Source organism: Martes martes (assembly GCF_963455335.1).
Source record: "Martes martes genome assembly, chromosome: 1".
Taxonomy (NCBI): domain Eukaryota; kingdom Metazoa; phylum Chordata; class Mammalia; order Carnivora; family Mustelidae; genus Martes; species Martes martes.
Genome location: NC_137888.1, coordinates 48,026,229 through 48,050,549, shown reverse-complemented (window position 1 = coordinate 48,050,549; position 24,321 = coordinate 48,026,229). Strand labels below are relative to the sequence as shown.

The 24,321-nt window shown below is 36.1% G+C and overlaps 2 protein-coding genes across 5 annotated transcripts in view; one reads left to right on the top strand and one right to left on the bottom strand.

Annotated features, from left to right (window-relative positions):
* ABI3BP (ABI family member 3 binding protein) overlaps nt 1–2,590 on the top strand; it is a 256,353-nt gene extending 253,763 nt beyond the window's left edge. The window contains exons 35-36 of the mRNA XM_080808158.1: nt 51–173; nt 1,395–2,590. Of these exons, the coding sequence (XP_080664284.1) occupies nt 51–173; nt 1,395–1,510 (239 nt within the window). The 3' untranslated portion in view covers nt 1,511–2,590. The remainder of the gene's footprint in view (nt 1–50; nt 174–1,394) is intronic.
* A 324-nt stretch (nt 2,591–2,914) lies between these two features.
* The window catches only part of TFG (trafficking from ER to golgi regulator), a 33,324-nt gene continuing 11,917 nt past the window's right edge, over nt 2,915–24,321 (bottom strand). The window contains exons 4-8 of one of the 4 annotated variants that reach the window (XM_080808121.1): nt 21,832–21,978; nt 17,204–17,371; nt 13,698–13,838; nt 7,173–7,271; nt 2,915–3,729 (exon numbers count right to left, since the gene is read on the bottom strand). In XM_080808121.1, coding sequence (XP_080664247.1) covers nt 3,347–3,729; nt 7,173–7,271; nt 13,698–13,838; nt 17,204–17,371; nt 21,832–21,978 — 938 coding nt within the window. In that variant the 3' untranslated portion in view covers nt 2,915–3,346. The remainder of the gene's footprint in view (nt 3,730–7,172; nt 7,272–13,697; nt 13,839–17,203; nt 17,372–21,831; nt 21,979–24,321) is intronic. The other 3 variants (XM_080808122.1, XM_080808123.1, XM_080808124.1) reach the window with 3 other exon arrangements.

Sequence of the window (24,321 nt, the reverse complement as noted above, 5' to 3'; positions counted from 1 at the left end):
CTATCGAAGATAGTAACACTTCATGATCCTTTAAATTTCTCGCTCCTTAGGAAAATTTTATAACATAGGCGATCAGAGAGGCCATGGAGAAGACCACTGCCAGTTTGTGGACTCATTTTTAGATGGACGCACAGGACAGCAACTCAGTTCTGACCAGTTACCCACCAAAGAAGGTATGTTTTCTGAGCCTCCTCCTAAGCAAGGGGATTTTTCAAATTAACACAAAAAGAATTCAAGCTAAGGAAAACAATCACTTTAAAAATAATTCTACAATACTACTGCTCTAATTATCTGACTAGAAAAAACAAACAAACAAACAAAAAACTTCATGTAAGACCTTAACAGAAGTTTCTCAACTTTCCTACCAGTCCTTAAGACTTGATTCCTTAGAGTTAGAGAAATTACACAGACCTCTATAGACACTCTATTTCAAGAACACTTCAGTTTGCAAAAACAGCTTATAGAAGAGCAGTGTTTCCCAACCTTAAATCACTCCTGTATTACCCTATACTTACACAGAGTACACAGTCATTTTTTAATTCCCTTATTATTTGCCACATAAATATAATTAAAATCAAACAATTCTGGTGAGTAATGAATAACCACTGTAACTTGCTAAAGACATATTAGCACTAAGCTGCTCCATGAGGATTTAAAAGACTGAAAATTTAATCCTTAGCCAGGCAGGGCAAGAGAGAGTAAATTAAATGTCCATGTTACTCAGCAATCACTGAGAGGTTTCTGCATTATTTGACTAGTCTTTTCAGCAACACGTTTTGTTACATGGCACTTAAGTCCCCTTTTACTATGGTTGGTGTTTTTATCTGTGAACCCATTAACAGGAAGTTGAAAGTGCTGCCAATCAGGCATTGGATATAAAATATACTGTAAATTGTGTACACTGCCAAAACATTTTACATCTGTAGCAAAAACTTTAATCATTTACTGTAGAGTCCTTGAAGGAAGATTTCACCTAAGTTTAATTTTCAGAAATTTAGCATTCCTGCCAAGTAACTAGCCCTTTACTTGGTCAGTTCTTCATAGACCATGACTAGTCCATACTGTGCAGACTACTGAACGTGCTCAATCACACTCAAGACACAAACCAGCCCCCGACTCTTGACTCCTTTCCCTTTTCAGCTTTGTCTCCCAGATGCTACCAACCAGCTCTTTCCACCTCGTTAAGGCACAGGTCAGAGGAGTTTCAGGCACCCCTCATGTTTAGCTAGCCATTACAACCTCAGGGAGACACCAGGCTCTCCGTTATTCTCCATTTACTAAAATACTTCACTTCACCTACAGTAACATTCAGTCATACAAGGACACCCTTCCATCTGTGAGTGGTGTGGGCAAAAGTATAGCAGCTATTAAAATAAAATTATTTTCCTTCTTAGGCTATTTCAGAGCAGTTCGTCAGGAACCTGTCCAATTTGGAGAAATAGGTGGTCACACCCAAATCAATTATGTCCAGTGGTATGAATGTGGGACCACAATTCCTGGAAAATGGTAGATGCTACAATCAGAATCAAAAGTGCCTTCTGTTTTATCATGGCAAAAAAATAATTGGAAACAGTATTTGTCACATTCATTTAAAGTTGTTATGTTTACTATGTATTAAAGTTTAATAGCAATAGTAGATGTTTATTAGAAATATTGCTGAGAATATTTATCAGGTTTTACAAAATCATTTTAAGAAAACAAGATATTGACATTAACAGAATAACATTTTTAGGGAAGCTGGCTCCCTACTCATGGTATTTTAAGAGATCATTTGTATATTATTTATCACTCTGTTGTAATGATGTTTTGAGATACTTTTATAGCAAATTTAACATCAAAAACTAATATACTTTTTAAAAAATATTTCCTTTTATTAAAGTGTATTCTTCTTACTGGTGAGTTAATGCCATAAATCTCAACTTGGTTTAACTTATTAGATCAAATTATCTTGAGCATTTTTATCTGGGGGGAATAGAGGTCCTAATATTCATGTTTATTTAAACTTTAAATTTTTAGCAATAGCTAAACAGCTTTTCTGAAGCATTTCAATAGTTAACCATTCATGCCAACATGCATTTCTTTAAATCTGTGCAAATTACTAAAAAGCCTGTTTGAATCATTAAATTTGATTTCAGCTGCAAACCGAATAGAGTATCTGATCTATTCAATTTCAAAATAAACATTTTGTTCCTTCTCTACCCATAAATATGCTACAATGTCTGAATGTACTTTGTCAAACTACCCTTTAACCAGGGATTTGTCTTCATACTGTTAATATAATTCTAATGAAGCTGTACGTAGAAACTGAATGTGAAGTCTGAGCACAAACACCCCTACATTTTACATTTACAGGAATGAATGTATCAGAGAATGTTTTTGTAATTTTGTCTAACTCAATCTGTAATGAAAATTTAAAAAAAAAAAAAAAAGTCCTTCATTTGGGGAGGGACATGGAAATGCTGCATTGTTGCCCTCTTTCTGAAAGGACCTTTCCTCTGCTTACCCTTCAACATGCTTCAAGTTTATCAATGCTACATTTTGTATTTTTCAAGCAAGTATAAAATCTGCAATAAAGAGATGTAGTTTTTTTAAGACTGAGTTCTTCATTTCTGAATGATTCACCTCTGTAAGGAACATCACAAAGTTATTCAGGCTCTACCCAAAACCCCCTCGTAACTATTGTGTTTATATGTACTGTTAATTTGTCTCCCTCTGAAATCTATTTCAAAGAAGTTTCATTGTTTTAAACCAATGATTATTAAATGCATTTCTTTCAAAGTCAGGACAAAATATCTTAGAACAGAAAACTGTAAGTTAAAACACATATACTTCATTTTGAGACCAAACAGCAAAAAGAATTTCTATTTCTTCTTTTTCTCATGGAATTTAGTCATTAACATATACAAGACCACTATTGGATTCAATTATCTTTATTAACCTATCAATGTTACATTTTATACATAATACCTAGTTGTCTTCTCAAAGGGGCCTATTTTAGTACATCATGTTAATAAAAAGCCAAGTTAAGATGGCTAAACTTCAACCTAGCGTTTTAATATCCTCCAGACAAGGCAAGCTAGAAAGTCAATCATTTTACACACATCAGAGTAGTGTTCCAAAATAACTAGGCAGCTGCTACACTTTTAAGCAAGGGAAGAAAAAAATTTTCATTTTGGTCTTTTTGTGTTCCAGCAAATTATACTTTCAATTAACAGCAACAATGATATCATAAAAAATGCTCTGCTTTTTAAATTTCTGAACTTCAATACAAATTAAAATAGTAGTATTGGAGTCTTTTGGGAGGCAAATAGCTAGCAGCTACAGTCATCCGTGTAGCTGAGCCTCTCTATCGATAACCAGGTCCAGGTTGGGTATAGCCCTGACCAAACGGCGGGCGGGTGCGTGCATAAGGGTTAGGCCCACTGGGAGGTGGAGTCATAGTACTTCCGGGAGGTGGAGTAAAACCTGGTCTTGGTTGATAGGCCCCGGGTTGGCTTGGAGCCATTCCAGGTTGTGAGGCAGGGGCCACAGTGTAATTGGTAGGCTGAGAAGTTTGGGTAGTGTAAGTTTGTGGAGGGTAACTGCTCGCCTGGTACTGCTGTGCTGGTTGAGCAGGCAGCTGCTGAGGCTGGCCAGCAAAGGCAGGAGCCGGTGCCTGGGAAGCTGGTTGCTGGCCATATCCCTGGAACTGCTGAGGTTGTTGGGGTCCAGTCTGCTGACTATAGCCTGCTGAAAAGGCAAAATAAAGTACATATAGATCTTATTTTTCTTTTGGTGAAAGGTCTTCCAGAGAATTAGTCTTACTGTTATGGACCAAAAAAGATGAGAAATTTAAACTCATTCCTAAGTATTCATAGAGCAAGTAGGGTAATATATAGTCCATCATATTATTTCAAAACCAAGTAGTATCAAAAAAAATTATTTCTAAACAATTTTTAAACCCTCTAATCTAAACTGAAACCACTATATATTTCTTCATTACAAATGTTTCTAGACTACATAATCCCTAAGAGCAAATACCTGTTCTAGCATAATTCCTAGTATAATAGATGCTCAAATGATAAATGCAGGAATTAATGTAAAGCTAGTCATTAACCTGGTGTGGAGGGGAGGCCTACTTAACAGCGGTACCAAGTAAAAACACATTGAGACAATGAATATTTTTAAATGAGCAATGATGCCACAAATACATCTTATTGTGCTAATGAGATGCTTTAAGGTTCACTCACTCTATAAAAACCAAGCCACTTAAGAATGAACATTACATACCCACTTTCACAATCCTTAAATTCTTTTAGATTTGGTATCTGATGTTTTGCCTTTATAATTCAGAATTCTGACTTAGTAGTAACAGCGTAACACATAAAAAGCACATGATATTGCCCCACAATATCAACATCTATATGCATTATTTACTAGGATTTTTTTTTAAATTTTTTTAAAGAACAAGTCTGCTTCACTAAAATCTTTTATCTCTACCATGAAACACACCTGCAGCTACTTGCAATGAAACCTCTCCAATGACTGGAATCCTGTCAGCATTAAATACCAGATACATAAGAAAATAATTAAAATATGTACAACCCTGCATTTAAATTTTAAAAAAAGGATTGAATGAATTTGAGTATATTCTGAACTCACCTTGAACCTGGGTTCAAAATTTACTCATGAAAGAAACCTTTCTGACATAGTCCATGAGTAAAACTGGAAAAGCAGAGGGAAACTGCCAAACCAACAGTGTCAAAAATGGTTCAATGTTACCACCACCACTTACAGTCTCCAAGCAGAGTATTTAGTTGACTATTTCCACATCTCCCAATCAAATTCAAGTTAATAGGACTAGTGGGATCAGAAATACAAAGATGATGATTTGAAAACTAAATTTTACTCGAGTGAAGATGCTGACTAAAATCATTAAGAACAAGCTTAACTTTTAATAAGAAATCAAGCATCTAAGGCATTTTACTTACGGTAGCATCCAAATACTGAAGTCAATTCATGATAAAATCTTGAATGTCATATAACTTCTCCTATCCTCTACATAAAATTTATTTGCTTCATTTTTTTAACTGCAAGTTTTTGAAGAAACAGAAGAACTCAGCTTTTACACTGAAAATGTCTATAAAAGTTAAGACTCTGAGCAAAATACTGCTGCCTTTTCATCCTGGCAGCTGAAATCCAGACTGGCTTTTTAACTGAGGCTGGCAACAACCAAATCCTTAATTATTTCTCAACAGAGGGAATAACTCCTACAGGCCTAATGCCATTTCATTAGCAACCTATTACTCTTTGATCATAATGTGGCAGTGCTTTTCTTATGTGTACAGCCCCACCCTCTCCCTTGAAAAACAACTTTGAAGAACAACAAAAATCTCAAGAAATGGAAATTATGTGATTTTTTTAAAAAAATTAATGAATAGTATAGGACAAGGGATCATATGATCCACAAAGTCTAAAATACTTACTATCTAGCCTTTTATGGCAGGTAAGTCTGCTACCACTGGCCTAGGCTGGAGAATGCAGAATGATATTAATTAACAGCAAAGTCAAATACACCGACTCTGAGCTCCCCCACTGAATGGCTGCATGTCCTTCATGTGTCACAACCTTTCTGAACCCGTTACAACTGCCTCTTTTATAAAATGAGTGGGTGAGACAAGTACAAAAAGTTTTCAACCCTGCCTACACTTTAGAATGACCTACAATGCTTTTAAAATATCAAAGCCCGTCCCATTCCTAACCAAATGAAACAAAATATCTGGGAGTAGAGCCTAGACACCTTTAACTTTCAAAAAAAGCTCTCCAGGTGATTCTGAAGCACAGAGGGAGTTGAAATATCCCCTGGATTAGAATGATGACTAGGTCTTTTCAGCTCCGATATCTATTATTTCTACAAATTATATAATTTTTTTAATTTTTTATTTCTTTTCAGCATAACAGTATTCATTGTTTACAAATTATATAATTTATAACACTCTGACTTTAAAGGACTGCAAACCTAAAATAATCCTAATATCATAATCCAAGTTTAAATTCATCCCACCTATTTTACATAATTAAAAACTAACAGCTATAGGTTAAATCACTCTATAGCAAATACAATCCAAATGAAAACTGCTACATGTGCTAAAATATGTCCAAACTTCAATTAAAGATGGAATTTTATGGACTTGTGTGTCATGACACTTTTTTTGGACAGCCTGAGAGTAAATATTCTAGGTTTTGTGGGCCACACAATCTCAGCTGCAACTACTCAGCTCTGCCACGACAGAGCAACAGACAGCACAGAAATGAACAGGTGTAGATGTGTTCCAATAAAACTTAATTCACAAAAACTGGTGACATGCCATATTTGGTCCATGACTATAGTTTGCTAATTCCTGCTCTCGTTGAACTATAAAACTCTGTAAAACAGAATTTTAGGCAAGATTCAACTTAGATAAATTATTTTTAATTATATGAACTTTTGATACTTAAATCTTTGGCTGTGAAACATGAGTTAAACATAAACTCCCTCTCTGATAAAACAAATATAAAGTTATCTGATTTATAATGATCACAGTCAAAGTTACACTAGAGATTTCATATTTAAATATGGATAATCTTCAGTGGACAGAGGTAAAAGAAAATACCCAGAATGGCTACATTCAATATTCTTAGCTGCCCAGATTACATTTGACACAAGTTTATTTTTTTGGCCTAATTTTGTATTCCCACATACTCCAGGAGATTTAAAAACCTAAGTAGCTTAATTTGGTTCTTATTTATTAAGATTGCCTTTTCATGTATGAGGAAAATGTTAATATTTTGACAATACAATGGAATTATATGTGACATACAATGGGTGAAAAAATCTTGCATTTTTGCTGTTCTGAGTCATCCAAGAGGTAAGTAGATCATATCAGTATGAGATAGCTTGTGTTACAAATGTTTTCAAACTATAAGTTATTAAAAAATCATCTACTGTGACTGTTGACTGAAATGTTAACTTAAATATTTATGCAAAACTTTTAAAATAAACAAATGTATTTCCTCCCACAAAGAAATACTTAACACCTCCTATGACAATGTAAGTACTACAAATCAAGGAGTTAAGAGGAAAGGATCAAAGTGTAACGAGTACAGAAACAGCTCACAACCAATAAGTCACCTCCCTCTGGACGCGAACTCACCTGAATACTGAATCCCGTACTGCTGGGGCGGCTGAGGCGGCGCCTGCGGGGGCTGAGCCCCGTAGCCGGCCTGCTGCGGGTACTGCTGGTACATCGGACCTAAAAAAGACAGGACAAGGGAAAGAAGTAGGTTTCATGTGGCAGAGAGAAATATTTTTAAAGCACATTTAATTCTCTCCCCACCCAAACACATAAATACACTCAGCAACAAGACCCAAGGATGTGTCTGTTCCCGCTGAAGCGCTGCAAAACAGAGAAGAACGAACTGAACAGACGTAGCTGCTGTGCTGTGGACCAACTGCGGGGAACTCGACAGCAGCAGCAAACACTAGTGTGGTCATTCAAAAATTCCAGAAAAACAAATGCTTTCGAACCCCACTGCCGACAGGTACTGCTTGTGTTCTGTAAAAAGCAACCAAGTCAAAAATCAAGAAATAAAAATCTGAGGAAAGGAACAAATACAATTGATAGCTCCTACATCTCTCCCTAAACACTGTATTTATTCTAAAGGTTTGAACCTTTGTTACGGACTCTGGTAACAAGGAACTATGAGACATCTTTCATGGCAGACCTCAAAGACACCTGTAGCATCTGACAACAGTGTGCTTTTCTATCATCTGAACATCCTCGCCCATCATGTGAAATCTGGTAAAGTCTGAATGTTCCCTCACTGTACACTTGTTGAGCATGGCAGACCTGTTTAACACTGGGGATGTATACTGGAAAATGAGAGTCGTTTGGGGGTCAGGTGATCACAGATCCTACAGAAAAACCTTTGGACACTGTTACCACTTGTGTGCTTTCTAAACAACCAAGGATTTATTGGTCCACATCTTTCTCATCTCTACTACTTTACTCTTGTCCTGACAGTGGATTCAGCTAGATCTAATACCTAGACTAGCAATAAAACTTGCATTCTAATAGCTAGCTAATATTTAAATCTTCAATTATACACTGGCTAATTCTTTCATAAATATTCAAACTACCTGCTGTTAATTAAAAGATTATGCATAAATAGCCTATTTCTGGCAGAAAGAGTCAAGTGAAAAAGTCACATTATCTTAGTGCCACCACTCAAACTGAGGTACCACAGGCAGCTAGCAGTCACAGCCTGAAATCAAGGGACAGAGAGCTCACTCTACTGGGCTCCCCACTCAGCCCTACGTACTGCAGCACTGAATGAGAAATGCCTGTATTTATAGCCAGCTTATTTCCTAGCAAGCAGTCGTCTGCTTTTTATGATAGAAATAAAATCTACTTAACTATATATATATACACACACACACTTAACTATTCTTTTCCCAAATACAACAACAATAAAAAAACTGACAGAAGTTTCTTAAATGCTTTCCTAATGGTTTAAGACCTACAGAGAGCACAAAAGGTAGCACAGGGGTTAACCACCTTGGAAGATACCACTTTAATGCTAGATTGTAGTTCATAACTAAATTTCAGAACAAAAGTAATCAGGATCTGGTACAGAAATATAATCAAAAGGGAAAAATATGTACAACAGTATGGTAATAGGTTCTAATTCTGAGAAACCAAAATGATTACCTCTATAGTACAAAAATGAGGAAAGAACAGAAGAGGTAATAAATACATGGCAGCCGGGGTAGTAAACCTTATTAGCAATCCCTATTGCAGGTATAGAAAAATTAAGCAATTTACCTGGGGTCAATGCAGCTAATATGAACCCTCACTGGAATGCAGGAAAAACTCTACAGCTTTAGTTTAAAAGAAGTTCTGTATATATTATCTCATTTAATATAAATATTAACTTAGGTATCATCAAAAAAGCTGAGATTAAGGCTCCATGTAATAGGCTGTTGTCATCAGTGATTTTACAGCCTAATTGTTTTCCTCAATAAAAACTGACAGGTAATACTAACTGTTCTTAAAGCAAGCACATATTCTTTTTTTTTCCTAAGCTGCTATAAACCCATTACGAAAATGTCACCTCTGGGGTTAAAAGTTTCAGGTTTATTACTATCTCTACACAAAGTATTCCTTTTATTTACTTCATTCAAGTCCAAAACAGACTCTGTCACAATATGCTAAAAGTATAATTAAGAAGTGTTACGGGGGGCGCCTGGGTGGCTCAGTGGGTTAAAGCAGCTGCCTTTGGCGGAGGTCATGATCTTGGGGTCCTGGGATCGAGTCCCACATCGGGCTCTCTGCTCAGCACGGAGCCTGCTTCCTCCCTTCTCTCTCTGCCTGCCTCTCCGCTACTTGTGATCTGTCAAATAAATAAATAAAATCTTTAAAAAAAAAAAAAAAGAAGTGTTTACGGAGGACACTGGGAGAAGGAGAGGAGAAGTGAGTTGGGGGAAATCGGAGGGGGAGACGAACCATGAGAGACTATGGACTCTGAGAAACAAATTGAGGGTTTTGGAGGGGAGGGGTGGTAGGTAGGGTGAGCCTGGTGGTGGGTACTAAGGAGGGCACGTATTGCATGGAGCACTGGGTGTGGTGCATAAACAATGAATCTTGGAACACTGAAAAAAATAAACCAATAAGATTACAAAAAAAAAGTGTTTAGTTGTAAAAATGGAGGAATAACTTCACATACTCATAAGAGAGCTAAGGGATAAATTATTAAGTGAAAAAGCAAGGTAGAGACATAGTTTAGAGTCAGTTGTGTTTTGAGTAGTGTGTGTGTGTGTGTGTGTGTGTGTGTGTGTACGTTTTATGAATTACATTTTCAGGAAGAATCACTAGAATAAAGTAAACATAGTAAGAACTACTAGTTAAGGGAAGAAAGAGACTAGGGTGAAGCAGAGAGTCTCTGTGAAACTCCTGGAACTGCATTTTGTTACACAGAGTGGTACCAGCCTCTGGGGTTAGCCCCTGCCCATCAGAGCACTCGCACAAGACTCCTGCCCATGTACTCCTTGTATCCTTTTCATTTTTAGAAATGCAAGATTAACTTCAGAATACAAAAAGAGCAAAGAATAAGCCATAAACACATGAGCACTCACTGCCCTGTGTAATCTCCTCCTTGCACTCAATAGGGCTGACCTGCATATTAACAGAATATGCAGAAATCATGACATTTCTGAGGACAGGACATAAAAGAAAGCTACCCTAACTCTCTCTTGCTCATTCATTTACTCTCTGGTGGAAAGTGCCATGGCATGAGGTCACCTAAGCAGCCTAGCAGAGGTCCGTGTAAGGAACTCAAGCCTCCTGATGACTATGTGAAAGAGTCATCTTAGAAGTGCATTCTCTAGCTCAGAGTAAGCTTCCGAGGACTGCAACCTCAGGAGACTTGGAGGTAAACCAAGCTATTCCCAGATTCCTGACTCTTTCAAACTGCATGAGATAATAAATAAATGTTTGTAGTTTGAAGCATCTGTTTTGGGATAAACTGTTACATAGCAACAGATAATTAAAATACACAGTTTTTAACTTTGGAAACATGTAGGGGTGACAGCTCCTGAAAAATAAAAGACACATACTCAAATGAAAAGTGTAAATCTAGTTATACTCCTGATGTGAACAAGCCATCGCTGCAATAGGTAATTATGAGACAATTAAGGAAATTCAAATACAGACTACTATGTAATGACATTAAGAATCACTTAATTTTGTTAGATGTAATAGCACACTTGTTATGTTAAAAGAAAAGCTTATCAGTACACATGCATACTGAAACAGTTGAGTGAAATAAGGTGTAGGACTTGATATAAAATACCCCAGCAAGTTAAAAAAGGAGGGCAGGGCAAGAAGGATAGATGAAAAAAGAAATTCAAAACATTGGTAAGTGCTGAGGCTGCATGATGGATCCACAAGGAGTTCATTATTTTAGCTCTACTTCTGTTTAGGTTTCAAAATTTATGTAATAAAAGTGATTTTAAAAGACTATTCAGGTCATATTATCTTGTCACAGGATTTTACATATTTTAATTATATCCTTTTCACCTTTTTGGTTTGTCAAACAGCAATACCTCCTGGTCTCTGATGATTTTTTAATGCTCTTCTCTGTGTCCTCAACACTTACTTCCATGTTTTTGGCAACGGCTCAACTGCACATAGTTTTCCAGTAACAGAGGTACCTGCTTTACATGAAAAAGGATAATAATGTCCGCTTCGTTTCTTTTCATGATGCTCAACATTCTGTTGATCTTTTTAATCAAACATATTACAACTTAAATCCTTGGGCAGGGGGGAAGTTACAATTCCAAGATCCCTTTTATGGTATTTAAGTAAAATAATTCAGATTTTTTTTTAGATTATTTCATATTCTATTCTAAGAGATTGTTATGTTAACCTATTATTAGTAATAGATTTTTGGTGAATATTCTATTCAAATTCTAACCAGCAGCTGATCTAACTAACTGGTGATGATGTCAGGGACTCACTATATACCACACGTCAAAAAGTATTCATTAAAATAGCGTATAATTTATCCTATAAGTAACTGACATCTTAACCTAGAGCTGTGCTATCTAATACAACAGGCAGCAGCCACATATGGCCATTAAGCACCAAAATGCAGCTAGTCTTAACTAAACATCCTGTATGAGTTTTTGAAGTGTTTCTAAGTGGTGTCACGCCCTAGATTTCCAATGTGCAGTACAAAAAATAGGATGTAGAACATTAATAACTTCAAAAAAAATTATAACTTCTTAATAATAATGACATGTCGATACACCAGATACTGCATTAAATAAAATGTATAATTAACATTACTTTTAGCTTTTTAAAAACTTTCTCAAATGCGATAAATAAAAAAAAAAGTACTTATGACTTCCACTGTATTTCTTCTGGACAGCACTACTCTAGAGATTCACCTCCCGAAAGCTACTGACTGATGTCACATACTAATAACTGTACAATTTTTATAGTGTATGTTAAACTAAAAAAAAAAACAAAAACAAAAACAGTTTCAGCAAGGCACACAGTTAATGCCATCCTAAAGGGATTCAGTGCATAGCAAACAGTGTTAACTTGATGCTTCCGGAAAAAGGAACCTGGTTGCTAGAGATAGGAGGTGGGATAGACAATATTTAATTTTCACTGTTTAACCTCTTATATTTTAAAATTTTTACCTATTTGAAAATAATTTTTAATTAAACACAATAAAATAATGTGAGACATTAAGAGGGAGCATTAAATCTCATTCCTTTATAAGTGAACAAGCAAACATTATTTGGTACAATTATCCTTCCAACTGTCATTCTGCAATAGTATATACCGCTTGAGATGGGATTAAAAAAAAAAAAAAAAAGAAATGATGTCAGTTCACCTGAACTGAGGACATATTAAGATTAAAGTTCTTAGAAAAAATATTTATAATTCCAAGGCCCCTTTTATGGAATTTAAGTAACAACTAAAGTCCCATCATATCCAAACTCTGCTTTTGCCTCCCTGTTTCAGCCCACATCTGCTTCAGTTCCATTTATCCCAGTTTAGGCAGTTTCACCTTAATACAAAATGAAAATTATAAACTTGGTTGAGAAGAGGCTGAAGCAGTAAGACATTCCTCCCAAACTACCCACTTACCAGCAAACTGCCACCTGCTAGACCCTAAGCCTAGAATTCATCCAGCAGGACGACTCTAAAATACAGCCACAGAATGATTAGGACTCTATTACGGAAGTGCTCTGTTCATTTTAGACTATAAGTTTTTTTTTAAATATGATTGATAAACTCAGTCACTTATTTCTGAGGCCGAAAAAACACCATACCACCACTTGGTCCCTTTATAAAAGTAGTTAAAGCACCACCTGGTATTTGTTTTAAAGTAGCATGTATACAGTTTTTAAACTTCAGTGCCTGCTGTACTGAGCTTGTGGCCTCTCAATTTCCTTCAACCATGGTAATGAGCGTTTTACCTGTTTAAATAGTGAGCTTTCAACTATATTTCAATCGGCACTAGAGACATTCTTTTAGTACCACTAGTTTTGTCCAATTTTCCTAATTGACAGTGAGGGAATATTAAAACCCAGAGAGACTGAATTGCTCATCCAAGGACATATCATTTAGAGAAGACAAGTCTGATTTCAAATACACTGCTTTTTTTTTTTCCACAAAAGGCATATTGCTAATTGCACAAAAATTTAAAGGGCTATTTATCTTACAAAAGAACTACACTTAAGTTATACTCTACCTCTATTTTCAAAATCTTTCCAATTATAAAAATAATAAACATGCAAGAAGGGAAGGGAGAAAGAAATAAAACAGCACCTTAAGTATTAGGCAAAATGAAATGCCTAAAATGGGTCACCTCCGACCCCCTAGTTACCACTGACTGGTGACTGGTATGACTCCTTTCTGATCTTATGCCATGTATTTATATTCACATAAGCACTTTTTCGTTTTGTTTTGTTTTTTCTTTTCAATAATCAGAAGCATACTGACTTTTAACCCAAAAGCATTCCATATCAGTAAATCAAAAATTTTTACAATCACACTCATAGCACGAATACTTATGTAAGCTCTTTACCATCACCGACAAGGCTGCCATAAACATCTCTGCCCATTTACCTCCCCGAAGAGGTGTTCTTATTTCTATTTTACCTTCATTCTGACCTGCTTGTGTCTGAGCTCCAGTATATGGGGGCTGCTGTGGCTGAACTCCTGGCGGGTGAGCTGCAGAGGAGGAGGAAGCGATGCTGTCAGGTGTTCCTGAACGGTCTTCTGCAGGAGCACTGGGTGGCCCTAAACGGTCATGACAAGCCAGTTTAGTTTCTAATACAAGACCTTTCCGCAGCAAGCTCAATTAATAAGTTTGCTTGAAAGATACTAAAAATGGAAAGTACTAGAGAATAAGCATAACCACAACTGCCGCTTTTTACAGTGTATGTGTATACTTCATTTTTTCCTTCGCTCCACTCTCTTAAGAATCCAAAACTACAACTGGAAATCCTTCCCTCTGAAGTGTAGACTATTATATTACTAAGTCCTGAACTCCCTCTGCAAAAATCAAAACTCATCTCTGCAATAACACTATCCTCTACCTCATGCCATCTAATTTATTTTGTAGATCAACCAAAAGTATTTCATTCTTCAATGGGTCTCCACTGCCCATAATCAAGTTCAACCCTCCAGTTTGGTATTCAAGGGCCCAAACACTGTATCTCACAATTCCTCCTCCTATAAGCCCCCTTCAGCTGAAACTAACCTACTCCCTAGTCCCACAGTATATTTTTTTCTCCCTCCATGTATCACTGTTCCCTATACTCCCATTTTCATGTTTTCTAAATCCGATGTTCTTTAAATCACAGGTACTACTCCAGTAAGTCTTCTTCACCCATGAATACTTTTTTCCACTTGTGAACTTCCATAAAGTATACTTTTTATTATGACCCTTACCTACTTCTACTTTGTATCTGTGAATAATTCCCATCTTTCCCTTAGGTTATACAAGCTCTTTGGGCCAGGCTCCTTTCTGATTCTTTTAGTCTGCCTTTCAAAGACTACCTCTCAAATTCCTGGAGTCACTCAAATTCTTCTAAAGTAATTAACAAAGAAGTAAATGGAAAAAGTTAGCTACAGCTCCAATCCTGAGACAAAGACGACACTCCAAAGACAACTACAGATATGTTTATTCCTTTAAGTTCTCTCTATTGGGTAATATAGAAGAGTGGTTAAAAGCTCAGACTATGGAGCCAGACTGCCTAGGTTCAAATGCCAGTGTTGCCACTTAGTAGCTCTCAGATTCTAGACACACTATCTCTTTCTGTGCCTCAGTTTCCTCATCTGTACAAAGAAATAATCCACTTCTACTTCATTAAGGATCAGGAGTTAACAAGCACTTATAGCAAATATTTATGAAAGTGATTATAACCTAAGAGTTTATGAAAGTGATGACCATTTAGTAAGTTCCCCATAGGGACTTGTTATTACTAGCTAAGTTCCCTGAGAGTAAACTCTATCCTCTGCACTGGTGGATCCCAGAATTTAGCACTGTATTAGGCAATTGTGTAGCTGGCCAATGGTAGTCCAGGTACTGATGAGAAATAAACTAGGCAAACAAACTGGTAATGCAAGAGAAACTGATGGGTTACCAGAGTAAAATGGCCAAGCGCTCATGTTACTGATATTTACATAATGTACATAAACACATCTAGTCTCCTACAAAAGACACTGCATTACTGACCTAAAACAGTATATTATTTTGATCCCTCTTTTCTCTCTTGTATGCAACCTATTAGTTAATGCTGTCCATCCTATCTTTACAATATTCTATTCCTCCTTCCCATGTCCTCATTCACTACTGTAGTCAAGCTTTTCACACCAGCAGATGTAAATAATCAGAAAGCATCCTGGCATTTTCTATGTGCACAGTTTTTCTTACTTCAACATCCAAGGCTACTAGAAGAATGTCCTTCAAATAACGTCAATCATATTAATCATGTTATTCTGGTATGGCATATACTATATTCTAATCAAAATTTTAAGCCTGACTTTATATATATGTAACTATTGACTCCTCTACCTGCCATTTCTTGAAGTCTTAAATATTAAGAAGCCATACCATTAACTCAAATTTCAGTTGCTCTAAAAAGTGTTTTTCAGATGTATCACTTGTATGATGTCTTCGTTCGCAAAGATCATACATCATATACACATTTTGTCTTTCCAGAATTTCACATAATTCTCCTTAGTGAATAGTCCCATAAAAGTCTCAAAGAAAAATAAAATTAATAGACTGAATCCTGTATTTCCAATTACTAATAATGGCAAAGTAAATGGTCAGAGGTAACAACAAAAACCCTACACAAAACAGCAGAAAACAACTATTTGAAATCACTGGAAGTCAACCAAATGTCAGCAGAAACCAGAAAAGTTTACCCCCAGTGGAATTACAGTGACTAAGAATTGTAAGCTCTGACCTCTGCAGCAGAAAGCCAGAGTGTCAACTTCATGGCTGGCCAACTAGCTAGAAATTTGAGGGGAAAAAATCCCTGGATTAAAAGAGCCACCGAAGGAATGAGACCTACAAACTATGTATAAGCTCTGCCTAAAATCCTCAGCAGGCCAAAAAATTAAGAGGCGGACACATAAGAGGGCTCAGGGAAAAAAGCAGCACCAAGAGTTTAAAGGGCTGAGCAGAGATGTTAGCTGCTAGATTCCATGGGGACAAAGAATGAGTAGTTTGAATCCAAACAAGTTAACTGCTTACCAGAGCAACAGTAACAAAAAATCAGTCACTAAAACATATTAACCATCATGTCCAGTTTTCAATAAAAAATTATCAGATATTCAAAGAAACAGGAAAACGTGACCCATACTCAGAGTAAAAAGGCAGGGAAAAGAAATTGTACTCCAAACAGGCCCAGATACTGGATAAAGCAGACAAACAATGAGCAGCTATTAATTTTTATTTTTTTAAAATTATAAATATTTTTAAACAATTAAAAATATAGGAGTTAAAGGGAAATATAGTCTTAATGCAAAGGTAAGGAATCTCAAAAAAAAAAAAAACTATACAAAGATTCAAATGAAAATTACAGAGCTGTATGTGTAATCAGAATCTAAAGAGAGAGAAAGCAGAAAAAATACTAAAGAAATGATAGCCAAAAATAAAAAGAAGCAATCATAGTATAGGTACTGTCTTAAGGTTAAAACCATTCATATAAGAGCAGTTTCCACACAAAAGCACTTTAACCAAAATCTACATTTAAATTTAGATTTCTCTAGTTTAACATCCAAAGAGAGAAGACATGAAATACAATTTAAATCCTACCATAAATCTGAAATAAGATTATGAAATGGTTCAGATTTTTAAAAAAATAATCAACTTTCTGAATTCCACTTTTGATAAAATTTACCCACAACCAACAGTGGTTATTCTTTAAAGAGTAGGGTTCTACCTTAAGAAAGTTTTCCAGGTGCTGGAAATCATCTAGATCTTGATCTTACTTGGTGTTTTATATAGGTACATACAAAAGTAGAAATTTATTGCACTGAACCTTTAAGATGTGTGTGCACATCACTGTATCTGTTATCCTATTACAGAAGGAAAGGAGATGGAAGGAAGGAGAGAGTGAATGAAGGATAGGAAGGAGGAACTAACTTACCTGAAACCTGATCATCTGTTAAGCCAAACGCTGACATGACATTTTTATTGATTTCATCTTGGTTTTTTAAAGGATCAAAAGCTGACATACTTGCTGCCATAACCTGAGTAGACTGTTTTCCAGAAGAATCAGAAGCAGCAGGCTTTTCATCCCTACCATCCACAGTATCTATGAGAGGAATAAACAAAAATTTGTTTCCATTTTATCTATACTTAGTGAAGCCTAAAAAAAAATACAAAATAGGGAAAAATATATGTGCGTACAGTCCTAAATGTTCAAAAGTATCTCTGAATATAGCATTAATTGTTCATTTTACTTTCCTCTTTATACTTGGGATTTTTAAAATCAGAAAGAAGGATCAAAAAGAAATTTTAAAAACCAGCTTTTTCAAAAAAATTTTATCTCCTTCCCTAAGAATTATTAGGTCAGGAAAAAAAAAAATACAAGCTCCATAACAAAGAAAAACATTTTGCCCCTTCTTTTGGAGCCCATGACAATCAGATATATACTGAACACTAATGCTTAATTTTGCAAAAGGATAAAGAAGCTTAAATGAAGTTATGAAATGAACTCTTACGAACTCTTATGTTTTATTTCTACTTTATTTCTACTTGTCTATTTGTTCATTATTAATTACTTGGAAACCTCAAGCCAATCAATACATTAAACACATCCTTTTAATTTGCTACGTCTCCTTAAACTACTTTACAGTTGAAATGATATGTCTGAGATTTGCTCAAAATAATAGGGGAGGAAATGTATGGGAGTCTAGATGATGGATACTATGAATTGATAATTACTGAAGTTGGGGGTTGGTTCACAAGATTCATTAGAGTACTATGTCTACTTCTGCGTATCTTTCCATAATGAATTTTTTTTAAATAGAAAAATAATTTAAACATGAGCATGATAAATTTAAAACCATGCTTTTCTTCTAAGGATACTAAAGTACTCAACATGCATCTGTACAATTACATTGTGAAAGGTAAGGGATTAGAGTAAACCCACAATATACAGATAGGAACCTGAAACCAAGAAGATAACAAAAATTTTTTTAAAAAGGTATCAAAAATAAAACAAGTAAACAAAGAGGAATACTGCTAACCATTTACTCAGTAATTATCAATTTTCTTCTGTTTATCTCTGTGATCAAGACAAAATTTATCTTGTGAAAAACTGTTAAGTACCAAGTGGAATATAAGCACACATGGGCTTGTAGCTCATATTCATTCCTATCATTCCACTGGTTACACTAATATTTCCTCCACTGCTGGAAGAAAACTTCTAGTAAGTACTCCTTTAAAATAAGTTATTCATCTTCCTAACCAATTTTCTTCCTAATTCCTAATTCCAAGGCTACATGCCAAAAGCATATCACACCAATCTTGTAAGCTATTCCCTCTTACACTACTACTTTCCACTTACTACAAATTAAACCCATCAGGAAACACAATACTATAGGCACACTAACCTACTAGTAGCTCCTACTAGCCCATTAACTACTATAGCTACTGCAACAGGTCAATCCAGTATCCAAGGAAGCCTACATCATGATCCTCAGAGAGGAAGCAAGTATCCAAAAACCTGCAGAGGTAGACCACTGAAGAATATGGGAGGAAGACCACTGAAAAACCACATATTTCTGGGTAAGGGCAGGCCACATTGTTCTAAAGAATACCGAGAACTGATTGGCAACACTGTTTTCTAGACCAGACTTGCAGTTTCTGGTGTAGGATTTTTCTGGTTTATTCTACACTATTTTCCTGATTGTTAAGTCAGGATATGTTCTAAAAGCTTAGGAGCTTAGGCAATTTCAAGGAAGGCAGGTAGATAGTCAAAAGGTAAATGAGCTTCCTAAGTACAGAAGAGGAAACAAAAAATAAATTACAACGATCTGTAAAATTAAAGCACAGAATGTATTACTCAACTCATTAGATAACTACAGCAGGATACCCTGACAAGAAAGGAGGCCAGACACAGGAACTATATGTGGTATAATTTACAAATTGCTGAGAGGAAACCAGTTTTAACATCTTTTACATTAACACAGGTGAGAAGTTAATAATAAAACATCTAAAAATAAAGGGTTAATAAAGAGAAGTAGTAAATATATTAGTAAGAAATATGTGAGAACAGAAAGGTTGCTTCACCAAACCTAAAAGCTTTTAATTCTATCCCTTATAGCAGAACACAGGCTACTACAGGTAATTTCTGCACAGTACTGGCTACACGAATTTTCATCTTAAGTTTCATAACATTCTACATATGCTTAAATTCCCTGAAATTATCCGCAAATGCTGTTGTGTCAGCATCTATGAATTCTTCTGACAAAATGGTCAAAAGTTTTCTTCAGATTCTTGACCTAAAGTTGGAGCTTTTTGTCAGGCCATTTGTTTTAATCTAAAATATAAAAAGTTTCATGATTAAAAAGGCTTTATTATAGAATTTCAGCACATCTCCAATATGTTCTGAACAGAGGTGGAATGAGAAATTACTAATCACCAAAAATTTATTGAGAATCTACTATTAGTACAACTTCACATAGATGGAGGGAGAGAGGAAGAGGAAAATTATAGAAAATGCAGATTTACAATATACCTAAACTAAGAAAACTCCAAAATTTAAATGGAGCCAAAAATACAATCTCTAAGAATCTAATGGCTGCAAGGGATTATAAAACGCTACTTTCCCACAAAATCATCTTCTATTAAGCCCCTTATACACAGTCATCCAGACTGTGTTAAAAATTTACTATTTCATAATATAGATGATTTTAAGCATGTAATTTAAATGCAGACACAAAAATTAAAAGACAAAAGCACTTAAGATTTTTAAGTGCAACATCTAAGAATATTAAAAATTGAAGAAAGCTTGGGACGCCTGGGTGGCTCAATCAGTTAAGCATCTGCCTTCAGCTCAGGTCATGGGATTGAGTCAGGAGCCTTGCTTGGTGGGGAGCCTGCTTCTCTCTCTGTCTGCCCCCCTCTGCTTGTGTGTGCACTCTCTCTCTGACAAATAAATAAAATATTTTAAAAAGGGGGTTGGTGGACGCGCCTGAGTGGCTCAGTCATTAAGCGTCTGCCCTTAGTTCAGGTCAAGATCCCAGGGTCCTGAGACTGAACCCCATGTTGGGCTCCCCGCTCAGCAAAGTCTGCTTCTCCCTCTCCCACTCCCCTCTACTTGTATTCCCTCTCTCACTGTCTCTTTCTCTGTCAAATAAATAAATCTTTTTTAAAAAATAAATTAATTTAAAAAGTTGAAGAAAGCAGTTTTTTTTTTTTAATCTACTTTCAAGTCCTAATACATAAACTCCAGTCTATACTGTTAAATATATTTGGTCCAAAAACACTGTCAGTTCCAAATTTGTCAATAAATCTTGCTTTAATATAAACAGTACATGTCATCTGTAAAATGGGAAAAAAAAGTTTATCTTTGCATATGATTAAAAATCACATTTAAAATAAACTTTATAGGGGCACCTGGGTGGCTCAGTGGGTTAAGCCTCTGCCTTTGGCTCAGGTCATGATCTCAGGGTCTTGGGATCAAGCCCCGCCATCGGGCTCTCTGCTCAGCAGGGAGCCTGCTTCCCCCCCTTCTCTCTGCCTACATGTGATCTCTGTCCGTTAAATAAACAAAATCTTTAAAAAAAAAAGATAAACTTTACAATATACCATTTGAATGTAGTGATCTTAAATTATTTATTTAAAACTACTTCAAAAAAAAAAAAAAACTACTTCATATGCCCCATAAAACTCACGAGATGATTGCAATTCCTAAGACGCATTGATTATTACAATGGAAACAGTTCAAGAGTCAAAACTGACCTATTCATAAACCCAGGGTTGTTGGGGTTTTTTTTAAGATTTTTTATTTATTTGACAGATATCATAAGTAGGCAGAGAGGCAGGTGGTGGGGGCAGGCTCCCTGCTGAGCAGAGATCCCAATGTGGGGCTCGATCCCAGGACCCTGAGATCATGACCTGAGCTGAAGGCAGAGGCTTAACCCACTTAGCCACCCAGGTGCCCTAAATCCAGGGGTTTAAGACTAGCTGTAAGGAATCAACCAGATAGCACTTTAAAAATGGGATTCCTGGGCCCTGCCCTCTAGTAGGTCTATGATGAGATCCAGGAATTTGCAAAATAAAATCTCTTGGTAATCCTAAAGGACCGCAGGTTTGAATACTAACACAGAGGTAAGAATAAGAAAAGGTAACATCAGGGGTGCCAACCTACTCCTACTTAAAAAGTTAAAAAAAAAAATCTGCAAACAAAATGTGAGTTTATAGAGTATAATGTTAGGCAGAAAAAGTCAAAGAAAGATAAATACCATTTGATTTCACTCATACGTACAATTTAAGAAAGAACACAAATGAGCAAAGGAAAAAAAAAAAAGAAACAAAGATTCTTAACTATAGAAAACTGATGGTTACCAAAGGGGAGGTGGGTTAAACAGTTGTTGGAGATTAAGGAGTGTCCTTGTCATGATGAGCACTGGATGATGTATGGAATTGCTGACTCACCATATTGTACACCTGAAACTTACATAATACTATAAACTATATTAGAATCAAAATAAGCTCATTTTTTTAAAAAAGACATAAGGAGAATAAAAGGGATTCACAGTTTACCATTTTCAGGAATACTGGTGGAAGGTCCTGGTTCTCCAGGTGGCTCCAAGCTATCCAACAAGCGATTCACTTTATTTCGCAGTTCTATCAGCTCTCGACGAAGATATTTTACTTGACTCGATTCAAGGGGTCTTGGTTGGCCATTAACTGGAACAAAAGCATTAATTTGCTTAAAATTGGGCAATGTTCTTAATCTATCAACACAATTAAAGCAATAAGGAAAAATAAATGTAATTTCTTTAAAAAGTGAAACAAAATCAAACAAGATACCTAATGATGTCATTTAAATGATAACTCTTTTTAAGGATTTTTTATTATTGATAATTTACTTTTTGGAAAAAACAAATATTCATCAGTCTTTGTTGATGAACATCTATGGCCCATGATCATACTGGTTAAAAAAAAAAGTTCTATTAGGGGCGCCTGGGTGGCTCAGTGGGTTAATGCCTCTGCTTTCGGCTCAGGTCATGATCCCAGGGTTGTGGGATCGAGCCCCGCATTGGGCTCTCTGCTCAGCAGGAGGCCTGCTTCTCTTCCTCTCTCTCTCTGCCTGCCTCTCTGTCTGTCAAATAAATAAATAAAATCTTAAAAAAAAAAAAAAGTTCTATTAGGATAAACTACAATAAACTAATTTGTTTTTAATATATTTTTAGCAGACATTATGTACCTTCAAAGCTCATTTTTCTCCTGCACTACTCTTCTGTATTCTTGAAGTAATATTATAAACACCTAAACACCTTATTCTATACATATATATTAAAAGATGCAACATGACTGATAGGTCTGTCATCCCTCTTGCCTACTTTTGACCTAAGAAAAAGAAAAAAATAGCACCTAAAATAACTGACCTAAAAAGTAACCTATTTAAAAAAAAAAAAAAATGCAGACTTCATGAATCCAAATCACCAATGTCCTTCAAAGTAGTTACTTCTAAAAGCAGTATATTAACAACAAAAAGTCAGAAATTATTTAATAATCATTGGTTGTTTTTTTTTTTTTAATGAAGGCAACATTACCTCAGTTGGTTGAAATGACTTTCAGCTGACTTAAAAATTTAAAAAAGGAAAAAAAATAAAAGAAATCCTTCATCCAGGGGCACTTGGGTAGCTCAGTGGGTAAAGCCTCTGTCTTTGGCCCAGGTCATGATCTTAGGGTCCTGGGATCGAGCCCCGCATCAGGCTCTCTGCTCATCGGGGAGACTGCTTCCCCCCTCTCTGCCTGCCTCTCTGCCTACTTATGATTTCTGTCAAGTAAATAAATAAAATCTTAAAAAAAAAAAAAAGAAAAGAAAAGAAAAAGAAATCCTTCATCCAGCAACAAAGACTATCACCACTAAGGTTACTTTAAAAAAAAAAAGGTAAGACAAGGCTCTGAGTGCAAGCTTCAAGACAGGAGTCCAAAATTAAACTTAACTAAAAGGCTTTATGCATTGCCAGTATACATATATACAAATTCCCAAGGCAACAAGAAAATAAAGGTTCCAGGATTCTTCGTTAGGTAAGTTGCAAACATCAACCCATCAATGTAAGTTTTCTGAAGACAACCCTATTTTATGCACTCCCTATATAATTATGAGAAAGTTCAATACAATCTCCTACCTACATCAATTACTTGCTTTTTAGGGTACTACTGGGTTTTCTCTAATATCTAAAAGGGAGAAAAGCAGCTCTTGACAAGCAGGAACTGGCCTAGTCCTGTAAGACAGCCCTACCTAAGTGCTGCCAGAAGCTGGCCTGGCTGGCACTCACAAGTAAGCTGTGGTGTTCTCTTGGTGAAAATGAACAATTTCAAAGAATACCAACAAGTCAGAAAAGATCACTCTGTGACTGTGATAGATGAAGACAAGAACAGAGCCACTGCATAATCACGTGAGAACTCAGACAAAACAAGAGCAATGACCAAACCACAAAAATGACCAACATTCCCCTGGCTAAAGTGAGTGCTGCTGTTTTACCAATTGAAGCTTTACCCTCAATTAATTCCTCCACCTTCTGCATAAGACTTAGTAAGATACCCAATGATAGGACCATCCCCACCTCCCAAGATCATCCAATCTAGAGCAAGTCCCACTTCCTTGAACCTTATCCAAAATCATCTATCATAAACCCAAGCTATGAAAAATCCTTTCCAAATATTTTTTACTGAGACATCCCATTGTTCATGGTGTTCATTCTTCCTCACTGCAATTTGTAGTATGCCCCTTTTCATCCCTCACATTGCTTATTTGTGCCTTCTTTCTTCTTAACTTTAATCTTAAAAGAGGTTTGTGGGACGCCTGGGTGGCTCAGTTGGTTAAGCAGCTGCCTTTGGCTCAGGTCATGATCCCAGCGTCCTGGGATCGAGTCCCACATCGGGCTCCTTGCTCAGCATGGAGCCTGCTTCTCCCTCTGCCTCCGTCTGCCAGTGCTCGCTCGCGCGCTCTCTCTGACAAATAAATAAATAAAATCTTTAAAAAAAAAAAGGTTTGCTACTTTGTATCTTCTCAAAATT